At 37.8% G+C, this 11523-nt stretch overlaps 2 protein-coding genes across 2 annotated transcripts; both read right to left on the reverse strand.

The window, feature by feature from the left end:
* Positions 1-556: 556 nt before the first annotated feature.
* On the reverse strand, positions 557-3270 carry LOC130409591 (torsin-1A-like). Its single transcript, XM_056733632.1, has 5 exons — positions 3105-3270; positions 2679-2944; positions 1451-1626; positions 1239-1372; positions 557-1150 (listed from the first exon to the last, which is right to left on the reverse strand). The coding sequence occupies exons 1-5, from the start codon at positions 3268-3270 to the stop codon at positions 909-911; spliced, it is 984 nt and encodes a 327-aa protein (XP_056589610.1). The 3' UTR covers positions 557-908.
* A 1626-nt stretch (positions 3271-4896) lies between these two features.
* Positions 4897-9952, reverse strand: LOC130409571 (torsin-1A-like). Its single transcript, XM_056733614.1, has 5 exons — positions 9763-9952; positions 6314-6552; positions 5776-5956; positions 5284-5412; positions 4897-5147 (listed from the first exon to the last, which is right to left on the reverse strand). The coding sequence occupies exons 1-5, from the start codon at positions 9950-9952 to the stop codon at positions 4897-4899; spliced, it is 990 nt and encodes a 329-aa protein (XP_056589592.1).
* Between the last annotated feature and the right edge of the window lie 1571 nt (positions 9953-11523).

Here is an 11523-nt window from a genome sequence, read left to right on the forward strand (position 1 = left end):
TCGAGCTATCTCCCCGGACGATATTCTCTTTTGATTCTTCCCCGTGGCCCGCAGGGGGTCGTCTGTGGTGTGCTTGTTACCAGACTGTGGTGGATTTATTGGCCTGAATAAAAGCCCTGTTTTTGCCCCGCACTTGAGTCTTTCCTTGTCTGCCATGACAACCATGCTCAACCGCTAGATAATGTCCGACACGATTTCTTTAAATGCCACAAAACTACAGTGCCCATTCAACAAATTGTTTATTTAATACAATTAACATTCAACTAATCTTTTATTTTTATTAAACAATAAAATTATAATATAAAATAATATGAACATAAATAAAATATATGTAGTGATATTATTAGACACTAACCAGATTCGTGTCAGTGTTTTACAAAAAGCTTTTAAAAGGAATTATGTGTGCTCTATCCTCTGGTGTTTTGGGTGGGAAACTGCAAATTTTGCAGCACTAAGAATTATTGAAACAAAAGACACAGAGACAATAGAGAAATGAGAACCTTTAATATATCTTTTTTATCTCAAGAAGTATCTCTATAAAAGATGAAACGTGAAGTGTGTTCTACTGTCTTCAATGATGTTCATTTCATTACAAGATAAAGAAAAAGACAGCACTTGATGCATTAGTGTACATAACAGAGATTATCACAACATGTCATGATCAGTTAATCAGACACGATGACAGTAAAAGGAATAAAATGTCGCTTTCTCTTTCATCTTGTCAATTGATTTGCAGCATTAGCTACAGTCAGTTACTTACTGTAGGCCTATTTAAATTAGTGTAAAGAGCAGATATTATCAGCATAATCAGTTCAATATAGTCAGACACAATGATAGTAAATCTAAGAATACATCTCTGAATGGGTCTTCAAGTGCTGGCACATCTATGTAAACAAAAGTGAAAAGTCTCATATCTTGTCATCAACATAGGGCATCAGCTTCTGTCTGACTGACTTGCAGCCTTTAACAGAGAAGATTTTCTCCTCTGGGGGGAAGAAGGTCATCTCTCTGACCACTTTGTCTGCCAGATCAGCGTGTTGATGTTCATTGATTTTCAAACTGGCCATTTCAGCTAGAACACATTGCCGTATATGCTTTCGTTCCAGAGGCAGGAAAGGAACAAAGTGATCAACCAGCTGCCAAAATCCACCTATAGAATGATAATAAAATTGCTTACATTTTTCATACAACGAAAGAAAAAAAGCTAAAGGATACTTTGGCAATGTTTTTCTACATACTGCTCTCATAACTGAATATGCTTTGATGGATCTGAGCGTCCATTCCTTTGCTGTTCATCTTTATTTCTTCTCTGCTTTTCCCTGCACTCAAGAAGTCTACAGCAGTGCTGGCGATCATATTCCCTCCTGCATTGCTACAAATAAAAAAGGTATCTTGGTCACAGTATTAGGCAATGCATTGCTGATTTATTCACACCATTTGAGGGAATCACCTGAGAAAAATGAAGATTGCTCTGTGGTATGACTCTCTATTTACATGAGGTACGTAGTTCAGAAAAAGTTTTATTGCTTCAGCCAGCTCTGGATTCATCTTGTCCATTTCATCAAATACAAACATGGTCAGAGGATAATTTGATATGTGACTTCCGATCTGCTGCTTTAGATGTTCCTAGATATACATATATAGATCATTAACCCTGTGCTTACAGTAATATACTTCTAGCTACTGAGATGTTTTTGATAACTTCCAATTCCGAACCAGACACAGATCTAAATACTCAAACTAGTCAAGCATTATTATTTATTTAACCATAATATACATACTACCTGTTAGCTTGGAGTTACAGTTTTTTTGCTCATGAAATGAACCGTCAACAAACCAAAGAAATAACACAACAATAATGACAATCCATATCAATACAGTGCAAGACCCAAGGCTGCTGAGAAAATCCACTCTCCTGACTATCTTAAAGAAATTACCATTGTTTTACGTCATAAGCTTTATTTTTAAGGGTTCATATGGTGCAAATACATGTTTTTCTGTGTCTTTGGTGTGTTATAAATTGCCCTTGTATGTATTAGACACGTAAAATTGCAAAGTATCGGAAAAAATAGATGCATTCGATCTAAAAGCGAACGCCAACACAGACCTGCCTGAAATGCCTCGTTTTAGAGAGGCGGGCAAAGAGGAGATGCCAACATATGTAAAAATTTAGAGTTTTTAACCTTAAATCATGTAAACACATTGAATTACATTACTATTAAATTAATAAATTACTAAAATTAATTAAATTAAAATTAATTAAATTACTATAACAAACGATAATATTCGTTTTAACCGTGTCATATGACCCCTTTAAATGAAAAACAGGGATATTATGATATAGAATATATGTTTTTACTTAGAAAGTCCTGCAATTTCAAATGGTTTGGGTATGCAGAGCATTCGCAGCCTATGATGCCTGCTTTACAGGTTATTCAAGTAGCCTTTGTCTACAGAAAGACTATCTACTTTCTCTAAACATGATCAATCGTACATTTGTCTGTGATAAAATCTTACTACATCAGTAGAATTGTAATGTGCGAAAACATTTCATATGTTCATACTCTCTCAATGGTTCTCATTAATACAGACAATATTCATTTAAAAATGTCAAACCCTTGAAAAAGTACGTTACCCACTTCTGAAAAAACATCTTGAAATTCACATAATTTACTTACACTGTACATGTCCACTTGGTCTTTGAGTGGAAAATGATGTCCTGATGTAAAACTGATATAATGTCTGCTATGTTCTCCTTTTTGATACATGTTTCTCGCAATGATTTTTGCCACATGGTTTTTTCCCACTCCTGTGGTCCCGTGGAAAGAGAGCACAAGATGTTTGGTCGGCTGACTGCTAAACAAAAATGATGATACAGCTTTGAGTACAACATCTGACGCGATGTGCTGCCCGTAAAGATTTTGATCTAAATCTCTCTGCAAACCTGGGGAAAAGCAATGATAGTGTATGAGGTTATCAAATTTAAGTTCATACAGTATACTAGTAAAACTTGACGAATAAAGTTTGGGAAAACAATAAAACCATGTTTAAACATAGTATTGTAAATAAACTGTAAGATATGCGTATGAAAAAGGTTTGCTCACGTGTATGATCAAAAGGCAATAAAATTTCCACCCATTGATAAGCTGCAAACATAATCACTCCAAAAACAACCCCAAAACCACCCATAAGGATATAATTGGGATCATCCCCTGATGTAAACGTTATCTCAGATAACAACAAAACTATAACAAGATATGACACTTTCATTGTGTCAGTGTTACTTTCTGACTGCAGTTGTGGTTTATGGAGTGAACTAAGATCAATGCGCCCTCCCTAAACACGCCTTACTAGTGACACACATTGTTTTTTCTTGACTGAAAACATGAATGCCTAGAGCACATTCCCACCTTAGGCTTGAAAGGTATGTAGTTATTTATTGTGTAATAACTTTAGTCATTTAGTTATTTATTTGAAAACAGTTCACTTAAAATGTTCTGTTGTTTAAAATGGTTGTACCATATGGTTCTAATGTGTTAATAATGTAAACAAACAAAGTTGTTTTGTAATAACCATCTTCCTTAGTGTGTGTGTGTCACAGTCACCAGCACCACAGTCTTGTTTTAGTGTTGCATATTATTTCTGAGCATTCTTGTATTGGATTATTGTGTATTGACATTGGACTGTATCTCTTGTTTTGGAACCTCTGCTGCCTGCCTCGACCCATGCTTGTGACCTCGTTTATGCCTGTTTTCTGACTGTCCTGACCATTGCCTTTTGACTTTGTTTAATAAAGCCGCATTTAGAACAGCAACCGTTGAGTCTCGAAGCAGTTTGTGACAGAAAACAAGACTTCGCAATGACAGTGAGAATGAACCAGGCTATATAGACAGAGGTTATTGCAAACAGGTGAGAGTGATCAGTGTTCAATGAGTCCGGGTAATGGCTTTTGGGAAATGTAGTGTGCAAACAGGTTAACAACCTTCCTCAACTTGGGTAAGTGCACACATATTCGTAACATTCTTTAGGATTAGTAACTGTAGAAATGTTCGTAGATAGGAGGAAGAAAGGAAGCGGGGTCGGCGTGTCTGGGAGACAAGAATTCTTTTATTCGTAACCAGACTAGCATCAATGTGCTAATAACTTTCAAATAACTCAAAATCTCTTGATTTCTCCAGACTCCGTCCGTCAACTTCCACTCAGATAATCTCCTGATTTCTCCAGACTCTGTCCATACGTACCCGTCGTAGATTCAGCTGTGGTGTCTCCCATTTTGTGTCCCTGCTTTTCTGAGACAGGCAGCTTTTATGCTGTCTCCTCACCAATCACTGTAATGAAGCAGGTGATCTTAATCTGCACTTGACCTACTTACTCACGTCTTTCCCGTGTCTCTCCTCCCCGGTGCAGACGTCACTAAACCACTCCCCCCTCTTCTCAGTAACTAAGTAAAATTGTTACATTCCAGGTGTAAAACAATACATCATAGTCTAACTTGAGTTAATACACATGTAAAACATTTACATTTACATTTGGCAGACACTTTTATCCAAAGCGACTTGCATTGCATTATCCTACACATTTATGTGCAATCCCCTGGGATCAAACCCACAACCTTGCATTGTTAAAGCAATGCTCTTACCACTGTGATACAGGAAGGCTATAAAAGCAAGCAACAATCAATACTTTTGTAAATGCAATATACATGCGAAACAAAAATAAATGCAGGAAAAAAGATTGCAGAGTAATTGCATATTTTCTCCATTTATTAACAAGACCTTCCCATATACCACAACTCAAAAGTTTATGATGGTGCCATTTTGTGGCATTATATCTTTATTCTGCAACAAAATGAAACAATTATTAAAAAAATGCAAATAGCTGCCAAAATATTTTCTTCTAGAGCCTAATATGCAGCCCCAACTTATTATGTATTGTCTTGCAGCCTTTAATAGAGAAGGCTTCCTCCTCTGGGGGAAAAAAGGGCATGTATTTGAGCATGCTGTCCATCACATCATAATCATGAGTGATGTTCATATTGGTCATTTCAGCCAGAACACACTGCTTTAGATGCTTCAGTTCCAGAGGCAGGAAAGGAACAAAGTGATCCACCAGGTGCTCATCTATTAGACAGGAGTGCCAAAATCCACCTGCAGAACAACCAGTTAATTAATTTAAAAGAGAATATAGAATAGCTGTAAGTGCTTAATGTTCTTTAAGTTAGTTTGTACTTAAATTGGAAACTATTTCTGAATAAATTGAAATCCAATATGTTTGAAAAAATACTGTACTTATCATTGAAGAATGTTTGATAAAGTTTAGTCTCCATTCCCTCTGTGTTCATATGTAGTTCGTCTCTTTCTTTGCCTTTTCTCCAGAAATCCAGAGCAACCTTGTGAATCATATTCGTACCTGGTTGATTAAAGATAACATTGTTTATTATGGACTGGATCACTCTTTCATTGCTGTACTTCTAACAATCTTAACAGCATGACTGATGAAAATCAGAAAATCCTTTGTGTAAATAAAATGGAAATAATTTCCAATAGATGAATGCTCCAATATATTATACTATTATGTTGTTGTGTTTCACCTGTTTCTGATTTTCTAACAATATGTAACTTAAACACATTAAAAACAACATAGTAGGCAACATAGATATAATAATAAAGTAGGGTGCAAAAGTGTATATAATATAAAGTTAAGAATGCAGTAAGTAGTATTCATTTTGATTCAATCTTGTTCACTAATGAGATGAAATGCATAAATTAAGTGCATCACCTGATAAAAAAATTAAGATTGCATTGTTGAATGACACTCTATCCACATGGGGCATGTAGTCCAAAAAAGGTTTGATAGTCTCTATTAGATGTGGGTTCATCTTGTCCATTTCATCAAATATAAACATGGAGCGTGGAAAACTTGGAACATTTCCATAAATCCATGCTTTAAATTGAGCCTGTATATACAGAGTCGCCAAATTATACTGTATATATGTCATTACAATCCCATAATCCACTCAAGGTAACAGAACCCACTTGACGTAAACAGGCATAAGGTTTCCAGGTCCAAGTCTCACTAATTTCAAGCAAGGCTGCTATTTAAACATCTTATGAGCACTAATATTCACATTACTCACTTGAGCTCAACTTTTTTCTTGACTTTCCTAAAGACTTGCAACTTTGCAGCTTTTTATTTGCTTTGCATTCACATTCAACATGACTGAGCGATTTACTCTACTAGCAAAAAATATATAGAATATGAACAACAATAATAATTTAAAAATCTGAAGATATAATGAGCATGGCTTTGGTACTTCGATTTTGTATACAAATTGATATGTGGCTATTAATGTATGGACATGTTTGCTATTTTCCCCTTTTTCATAAATATTCCTTGCAATGATTTTCATGATGTAAGTTCTTCCCACTCCTGTTGGTCCAAGTAAAGAAAGCACTCGTGGTTTTGGTGGATCTGGATCTTTCATAAACCAGGTCACAGCATTCAGTATCGTTTCCGATGCAATTCTCTGTCCATATAGAGACTTCCTGAGATCTACAATAAAACATTGGGTAATGACATACAGTTTAAATTTATCAGTCACTGACTTAAATATATCAAATATTAAACTTTATTTAGTTTTGCTTACCTGTAGAATTAAAAGGTTGTAAATTGTAATAGTCAAAAAGCCCACTGAAAAAGTTAAAGACTCCTGTCTCTACTGTTACAATATAACAGAACAAACAACACAAATATGTTTTCTTATTACATTGTAAAAGTTGATTCCGTGTGCTGTTTTCTCTGCTGATTTCGTAATGATAAAGTCTAATGGTACTGTAGAAAATTCATGACTTTCATGAATGAAGTTAGACAACCGCACTTACATTCAGGGGCGTCGCAAGTGGGGGGAAAAGGCTGATTGAGTGGATAAGGCCTTGGCATGTGAGAGAACTTGAAGTTCCTGAAATGATGATTATTATTATTTCACAATTGTGCACATGTCTGTACAACTTCTCAGTTATCTGCTTATTTTGAGCTTTGCCAAACGTCTGTTTAAAATGCCTCACATGAGCACAGCCAGGGATGTGCACAAACATTTTAAGGGGCAGGGGCTCAAGTGGAAAAATCGCACTTCTCATTTCTATTTACTTTTCTAAACAAAATGTTATATATATATATTAACACAACTCTAACTTACCAATTTATTTGTCTCCCCTCAAACTCACTCAATTGTTTCATGTTTTTTCTTTTTCAACAAATATCTACAAAATAATCAGTTCAAATAGAGACCATGGTCTTCTTTATCATTCACCATGTTTTTCAAAGCGATGAGTTTTGTCAAAACCCAAGTTCTTCATAAAGGCGGAGCATAGAGGAGCTGCAATAATGTACAGGATGTAAAAGATAATGAGTTTTTTCAACCGTACAATAAAATTTTATTAAACCATAAACACAAGTTTATCGTGTTTTTAATTATGTCATTTGACCCCTTTGAGGCAGGACACTTCATGTAGTGTTCAGTTTTGAGATTTTAGTATTGCCTAAATTGATTTACTTTCCTTATCTTCTTTTGCAAAATTGCAAGAATACAAATTGAGGTGTTTGTTTAAAAGGCTACTATCTGTTTGCTTCTGTAGATTTCTTTTAAATTGACCAAAACCAGTTTCATAGAGAATTTATGCATATTTAAACAACATTTAAAGGGAAAATTCTCTTGATATAAGCCATTAACTAAAAACTGGGGAAGTTATTATGTTATACTTATTTTGTTTATCTGCTACGCCTTGGATCAAATGAATGAAAATTAGCTTACTTTGAACAAGCCTAATTACGGTCTTTATGCGGCCCTATGCGCAGATCGATCGGCATATGTCAGTGAAATACCGCGAGAGTGACAGTCTTTTAAAGGAGTCATTCGGTGGAAGTATGTGTTTTCTTTGTCTTTTGTGTGTTATAAGTTGCCCATTTATTTATTAGACATGTAAAAATTTAAGTGTAGGAAAAAAAGAAGTCTTTTATCTAGAAGCAAATGCTCAACCAGACCTGCCTGAAACGCCTCTTGTAACCACAACCCCACAACTTGACGTTAGCTCTTGGAGTGATTTGACTAAAACCGCCCAAATCTACACGCAAGTAATGTAGACACGCCTACCTGCAGTGACCTTCCCCTGGGCGTCTCGCCGGTTCCGGAGGTGTTAGAGATTTTTTCTAAAAAGGTCCTTTTCAGGACTGAGCATTCTCCAGCGCGGCATGACCCCAGGGAGAACAACATCGGGCCCGACCTTCACAGCTATGGCTCTGATCGGTCGGTACGGGACGGCTCCTGCCTCGTCACCAAAGCCGGACCCTTTTCAGGGCCTGGTGCCCACTTACTCACAAAGAGAATTTTCTGTTTCCCCTGGGTGTTTCCTTCTAGCCGATCGCACACTCCACTGCACTGTTCCCTGGCAAACCCAACCTCACGCCCTGGCGAGGCCTATGGTCGTACACACACGACAGCTGCTACCACTCTCAAACTGACAGTGCATGCAGCTGTCCCGCCAGGCAGGTAAGTAAGCAGAGCCAACCTTCCCACCGGGGTCCCCCCGCGACATGGTTAGCTCCACCAGCCATCGAACCACCTTCCGTGGATGGTGAAGCAGACCGTCCCCTTGGTCCCCCTGTGACAGTCCCTGGGAGCTCGAGAGCTGCCCACACTGTCTCGGTGGCTAATGAGGACGGTTTGTCTTGGTTACTCGATCCACTTCGCCAAAGACTATCCCAAGTTTCGGGGCATCATCTCTCCCTCTGTCAGAGGCAGGGACGCCTACATACTTCGGGTAGAGGTCACCACCCTTCTGGCAAAACAGACATCGAGTTCGTCCCTCAAAACCAAGATGTTCAGTGGGTTACAACCCGCACTTCATCGTTACCAAAAAAGACGGCGGCTTGCGCCCCATAGGTCTGCGTACCCTGAACAAGGAGTCCTCCCTTTCAGTCTGTCCCTGTCTCCACGGGTCTTCACGAAGAAGGTCTGCGGGTACTAAACTATCTCAACGACAGGCCTATCTTGGCATGTACACAAAGGGACCTGGTGCTCCGGCACCCAAATCCATTGGGACTCCAGGTCAACCGCGAGAGGGCAAGCTCTACCCAGTGCAGAGCAACTTCAGAAATTTCTCTTAAAAGGAAAAAATATATATGACCGACCTGTACACGAAGTGGTTGATTGCAGAACCAATGCAATCTAAGACAGCACATGAAGTGGCTGCAATAATAACCACAAAGTTTTACTCATTTGGCATGGTTAGGAAAATCATAACTGAGCAAGGCAAGAAGTTTGTTAACAAGTTTTGTAAAGGTTTCATTATGTTTCCCTCACTCTAGTCTCAACATATATGGGTACCATTTTACAATAAGTTAACAATGAAAAATTTAGTTTATTAGCATTCTGAATCCTTGTTGAAGTTAGTTCATGTCAATACAGTCATTCATGTTGGTTTGTGTTGAATTAACTAATTTGAACAGTTACAACTTTTTATTTTAATAATGTATTTGTTAATGCTGAAATTTACATTAATTAATATGAATAAATTATGTAGAAGTAATGTTCATGTTTGCTAATGCATTAACTAATTGTTAACAAATGGCACCTTATTGTAGAGTGTTACCAATTTATGTTGTTGATTCCAATCACACTTGCAAAATTGACTGATGATCCCTCTGCAGCTCAACGACAGCATTTTCAGTGCACTGAAAATCAAGCATGCTGTCTCCAGTGCTTACCATCCCCAGACCAATGGGCAGGTAACTCTTTGGCTGTTTGTCTTTTGGAAGTTCCATGGTTGTCTTGCAGATGTTCATCAACCTTATAAATGCATTGATTGAACAGGATGAAAGAACCAATCAAAATATCAAGAGGACCCTCAGGAAGTATGTGAATGACAACCACAATGACTGGGACCACCACCTTCATGCTGGGGTATATGGAATCAACACTGCAAATCAGGTTGTCTCTTTACATGCTTATTATATTTTTAATCTCTACTGTTAATCATCAATGGCAAAAATGAATTAATGAATTTATTAAATTTACAATTAAAGTGGGGGTAAAACAGACAGTGTTTTATTTGCTACAACTCTACATTATATGCAACTCTTAGCCTTTGTTGTGTCACTGTTGCACTGTATTCTCAGCATTCTCTGCCACGGTAGATACCATTACCAGTTTCGTTGGTAGCTCTGTTGATCTGTTGGTTTCACAAAATCCAAAGATAGAGACCAGATCATTTGTTTTGAATGAGTTTTCATTTTTGGGTGTTGTTGTTATTTCTAGGTTCTCAGCAACATAGAAAGAGCACAGAGCAGGCAGAAGTCATTCCAAAGTCGCAAGCGCAAGTTTGTCCGAGTGTGTTTGTAAACTAGTTCGTTTCGAACTTGAAGAAAGGAGTCGGGGTCGGCGTGGCTGGGAAAGTAGTAAGACTTTATTTCTCTTTACTTCCGGGTTTCATACACTTCCGGTTCTTAAATAAACTGTTTCTATAATTCACAACAAATAGAGATTCGTTCTTGCTTCTCTGGCCACGTCTTGGCTCCTGTGATCCAACTTTCCCAGCCGCTCTCTCTTGACTCTCTGCCGATCCGTCGGTTCCTTTTGAAGCGTCTCCTCGCCAATTACTAACAAGAAGCAGGTGATTTCACTAAGTGGTTGATCTGCCTACTTACTGTCTTTCTCCCAACTCTCTCTCTCCCCGCAGACCGTGCTGAACCACGCCCACCTCTCCACAGTGTTCAATCGAGGCTGCTGATGAAGTTCTGCTCTCTGAGGACCCCAAGAAAATGAGGGCAGGAGAAACATTATCGAGTCAGCACCATGGACCATATACTGTGGCCAAAATCTCTTCCAAAGGGGCGGTCTCTATTGTAAAAGGGTCAGTCTGCAAGAGGATCAATGTGTCAAGACTAAGGACATTCTACAAGTTGAAAAGTAAGATTTTTGAAAATGCATTATGTTACGCATGACAGATTTCTCAGGCTGTAATCATTTGTATTTTATTTCAGATTGGAAATGCTTGCCTTAAAATGGTGGAAGAAGTTGCACAAAGACATGTACTGTATTACAAATATATCTTTTAAAAATATTTATTTTGGAGCATGCATGTTTAATCACTGAAAGCGTTCTTTCCACCAGGGAAAAAGTGTTCTCATTATGGACCTTTATGTTGTTCCAACCTTGAAGAACCAAAATGTGGACCCAGTGCATGTTTTGCCGGTAAGTAATTTTTTGCTATAATACACTCATCAACCGAGAACTATTTTGTTGGAACAGGCACAGAAGTATGTTTTTTGTGCATGCATATTGTTTTGTTCCAATACTATCAGGAAAATGTGAGGTCCATGGATGCCATAGTATTTCCAGCTTGGAGGAGGCAACCTGATGAAGCTGATCGTTATCTACTCTGTGTTGAGTTTCTTTTTATAATATTTTCAGCCCTAATATTAGGGTGTCGAAATTCACCACAAGCAGAAGAGTTATGGATGACGAGG

Source organism: Triplophysa dalaica, chromosome 20 (genome assembly GCF_015846415.1).
Source record: "Triplophysa dalaica isolate WHDGS20190420 chromosome 20, ASM1584641v1, whole genome shotgun sequence".
NCBI lineage: Eukaryota > Metazoa > Chordata > Actinopteri > Cypriniformes > Nemacheilidae > Triplophysa > Triplophysa dalaica.

Bases quoted from the DNA above. Each gene is read 5' to 3' on its own strand.
- LOC130409591 (XM_056733632.1), bottom strand. From the start codon at position 3,270: ATGAAAGTGTCATATCTTGTTATAGTTTTGTTGTTATCTGAGATAACG. The intron at 1,627-2,678 runs GTAAGTAAATTA...ATGTATATCTAG, and splicing joins ACCAAGTGGACATGTACAGT to GAACATCTAAAGCAGCAGAT. The intron at 1,373-1,450 runs GTGATTCCCTCA...TTTTATTTGTAG, and splicing joins GCAATCTTCATTTTTCTCAG to CAATGCAGGAGGGAATATGA.
- LOC130409571 (XM_056733614.1), bottom strand. From the start codon at position 9,952: ATGAAGGTGGTGGTCCCAGTCATTGTGGTTGTCATTCACATACTTCCT. The intron at 6,553-9,762 runs GTAAGCACTGGA...GTTTTATTGTAG, and splicing joins TGCCCATTGGTCTGGGGATG to ATCTCAGGAAGTCTCTATAT. The intron at 5,957-6,313 runs GTACCAAAGCCA...CTGTATATACAG, and splicing joins AATTTGTATACAAAATCGAA to GCTCAATTTAAAGCATGGAT.